Here is a 3,211-nt window from a genome sequence, read left to right on the forward strand (position 1 = left end):
AACCCTAAAATGATTAATATTGTTGCTCATGAAGGGAACGGTCAATTCTATCGGACGAACTAAACCATTAACATTCTCTGTATTGAACGTTAAACTTCCCTGACGCATTCTTAATCAAAATAAGAATGTGTGGAAGCCGTCAAAGATATTGGGCTAATTAGAAATTCCTACAATCTGGCAAATTTAGAAAAACTAATTGCAAAAAAAAGGTATTGCTTACTCGTTTTAAGAACTTAAATTAGATGACTTGGTTATTGTTTTTATTCAGTCTGTAAACTGGACTAATTCTGTACAGTGTCTCTTTAAAATCAAGGTATTTCAGAATTTTATAGACAAAGGTTTGCTTCCACATGACACCCAAAAGTGTCTGAAACAGTAACATAAATCCTTGGTACCGAACACAGCAACGCCCTCTTGTGGTGAAAAAATATGACGACAAGCGATGGAAATTTTTGGCTGAGTCACGTGACTGACTAAAGGGCGGTATAAAGACATTTTTATTGTTCTTGAGGAATACGTTGCTTAATCTGTTTTGCACATCCACACGCTTGAAGACATGATCCGCTGTAAAGGCAAGTCCTAAACCATTCCCTCACATAGTTGACTGAATATAGTTTACACAGATACGGACATCATCACTGGGGTAGCTGGATCAACGTGCCCTGCCCCGATGGCAGGTAGGTGACGTTTCGAGCACGAGACAGCTGCAAGGCGACATCCTCAGCCGCCTCCAGTTTACGCAACTCCACCAGGCCGTCGCCGGCCTCCATGAGGGAGTTGGCAATAAGCAGGGCGGCCTGGGAGTCGCCCTCGGCAGAGATTATGGCAGCCTGCTTCAATTGTTCCGCCTATTTAAAAATAAAGATAGAAGAATACTTTAACTCATGGATCTTCATCACATGGACAATCAAACTGAGAGGAGATACCTTCTCCACAACGAATCTGGCCCTCTCTGCCTCTTGCTGGGCCACCTGCTTCATCTCTACAGCCTCTGTGAACTCCTTGCCAAACGTCAAGTGTGTCTGGAAAAAAAATGCAAATCAGTTGTAAAACACCCACTCACACACACAAAATATGGAGGGGGGATAGGACAGTTTAGTGACTTGAAGGAATATCCTTGCACCATCTTTAGCTGAACTAGCTAGCTAGTCTTGTGTCTAACCTCCGGAGGAGATCAAAAAGCATGTTTTAATCCATAAAAGGATGGAATGCCAGTCAAGGTTGATGCTGATTCCAACAGTAAGAAGACAAGTGCAACAACAACAAAATTGGGGAAGGAAACACGTAAATACAGCGCTGCCTCCCATTCATTTGAATGAAACCTGTGTGGCTCATCATGTATTTTTTTATTTTTTATTTTTTTTTACCAAAAGCATTACTATTTACTCTACAGGTGCATAAGAAATGTAAAATTTGAAAAATATGTACGTAATCCACATGACCGGTATTGGAAACGACAACATAAACATCCCCCATTTTAACCTCTAGTTGCTTAACTATGATGATGCAGTAGTACTAATTTCCTCATACCAATGAAACATCATCCAGGATGAGCCCGAAGGTGGAGGCTCTCTCTGTAAGATCCTCGCTGACCTGCCGAGAAACGAGCTCACGCTGCGTGATGAGCTCACCGGCATCAAAACGAGCCTTCAAAAGAGCAAACCATAACATGTCAGTTTTGGCAAAAGAATACAGGCAAACCCGACCCGATATGGCAAATTAAAATTACGCACCACTACAGCTTTCAGCACCTCTGTGGTAATGGACGGCAGCACTCTTTCATCGTAGTCCTCGCCAATGCTGGTGAAGATGCGTGGAAGTTGAGTGCTCACCGGCCGGAAGAGAATTCGTAATGTGATGTTGACATTCTGCAGATCTGCAGGAGACAAGTAACACATATTAACCTAAAGGAGAGCAAGAAGACAAAATTGGATCCATGTATTGTAACGTATAGGGTGGGGTTAGCGTCATACCTTTGCTTCCTGTGATTACAGGCACGTTTCGGGGACGGGAGCGACAATCAAAAATGATGGGTTTCTGGACCCACGGGATCAGGAAGTGAGTCCCCTCGCCAACGACTGATTCTTGCACACCCCGGAACCTGTCAAATATCACCGCCTGGTGCCCTGCATCGACTGTCACAGGAAAAAGGTATGTGGTAGTTAATGGACACAAGTCAGAAGAAAAATTGAGTTTTAAAAAAAATATATGCATCACTAATAACGAGAAATATACCAATATGAGTGATGTTAGCAAATCCTGGCATACTTTGGTCAATGCTCATTGAAAGTATCACCTGTTTAGGCTAACAGATCCTATCGTTATAGCTTAATAGCCATGATATTCAGTCATTTCTGCCAGATGTTTTAATTTATTTTAGTTTAACTAAGTGATTTCTTATTCCACGTGTACTGCAATCAAAGAGAAAATCAATGCTTAAATCAGACTTTATCCGTCAGAGACCTTATGAATGTCATTTGAGTTGAAATGTTCATTTAGCATCCAAAGTTACTTACCATTAAAAAGCGCTGAGTTCACGACACTTCCACCTATGGCCAGCGCCAATCCCAGCTTCCCAATCGACTCAAACAGCTTAGCCATTGTGCCAACTCAAATTTCACTGCAAAAGAAAAGAAGACACGCTGAGTTTCAGAGGATGTTTAATCATTTGGAGGCCAGGGATTGTTGACTTTGGCCCCGAGAGCCTGAAGGTTTCAACTTGGCTAGCATTAATTGATTAGCTAACTAGCAAGACAGCTAGTAGAAAAAACACGGGTACAAAAACGCGTAAACAGACACAAATACGCTTCATTTACACATGAAGGAGAACAAAATCACCTCAAGTGAACCAATTAGTAAACAGCACGCGCAGGAGCAGGGCGTTTATCTCTTGCTAATGGACTCTCAAAGAGGTTCGCTTACTTAACACCCACAGAAATAATATTAACTCCACACAACATATCGTAACAATATCAACGATTCGCAGGACAAACACATTTGCACAAAAATCAAACGTTTCTCGTCTTTTTTAGGTAGCATGTGTCATTACTCACCTGGTTTTGCTCTGGCGTCTGTGACCTCCACCGGACACGACGTGCAGCACATGAATTAGCCAGGCAAGTACGCGTGCGCGTCGGCTGAAGTAACATGGCATCCGATTGGCTAGGCTTCTTCTTCTACGGTTTTTAGTTTGTTCTTCCGGTATTTGATT

At 42.3% G+C, this 3,211-nt stretch overlaps 1 protein-coding gene across 1 annotated transcript; it reads right to left on the minus strand.

Annotated features, from left to right (window-relative positions):
• Nucleotides 1-479: 479 nt before the first annotated feature.
• On the minus strand, nucleotides 480-3,163 carry phb1 (prohibitin 1). The gene is made up of 7 exons (XM_088437025.1): nucleotides 3,054-3,163; nucleotides 2,517-2,620; nucleotides 1,974-2,135; nucleotides 1,734-1,876; nucleotides 1,531-1,647; nucleotides 927-1,022; nucleotides 480-848 (listed from the first exon to the last, which is right to left on the minus strand). The coding sequence occupies exons 2-7, from the start codon at nucleotides 2,599-2,601 to the stop codon at nucleotides 636-638; spliced, it is 816 nt and encodes a 271-aa protein (XP_088293151.1). The 5' UTR covers nucleotides 2,602-2,620; nucleotides 3,054-3,163; the 3' UTR covers nucleotides 480-635.
• Between the last annotated feature and the right edge of the window lie 48 nt (nucleotides 3,164-3,211).

Source organism: Hippichthys cyanospilos, chromosome 16 (assembly GCF_059441005.1).
Source record: "Hippichthys cyanospilos isolate Australia breed blue-spotted pipefish chromosome 16, RoL_Hcya_1.0, whole genome shotgun sequence".
In the NCBI taxonomy this organism is placed as follows: domain Eukaryota; kingdom Metazoa; phylum Chordata; class Actinopteri; order Syngnathiformes; family Syngnathidae; genus Hippichthys; species Hippichthys cyanospilos.

Coding starts and splice junctions, on each gene's coding strand:
- phb1 (XM_088437025.1), bottom strand. CDS start 2,601: ATGGCTAAGCTGTTTGAGTCGATTGGGAAGCTGGGATTGGCGCTGGCC. Junction 2,136..2,516: donor GAACTCAGCGCTTTTTAATG/GTAAGTAACTTT, acceptor TTCCTGTGACAG/TCGATGCAGGGCACCAGGCG. Junction 849..926: donor CCAGATTCGTTGTGGAGAAG/GTATCTCCTCTC, acceptor ATTTTTAAATAG/GCGGAACAATTGAAGCAGGC.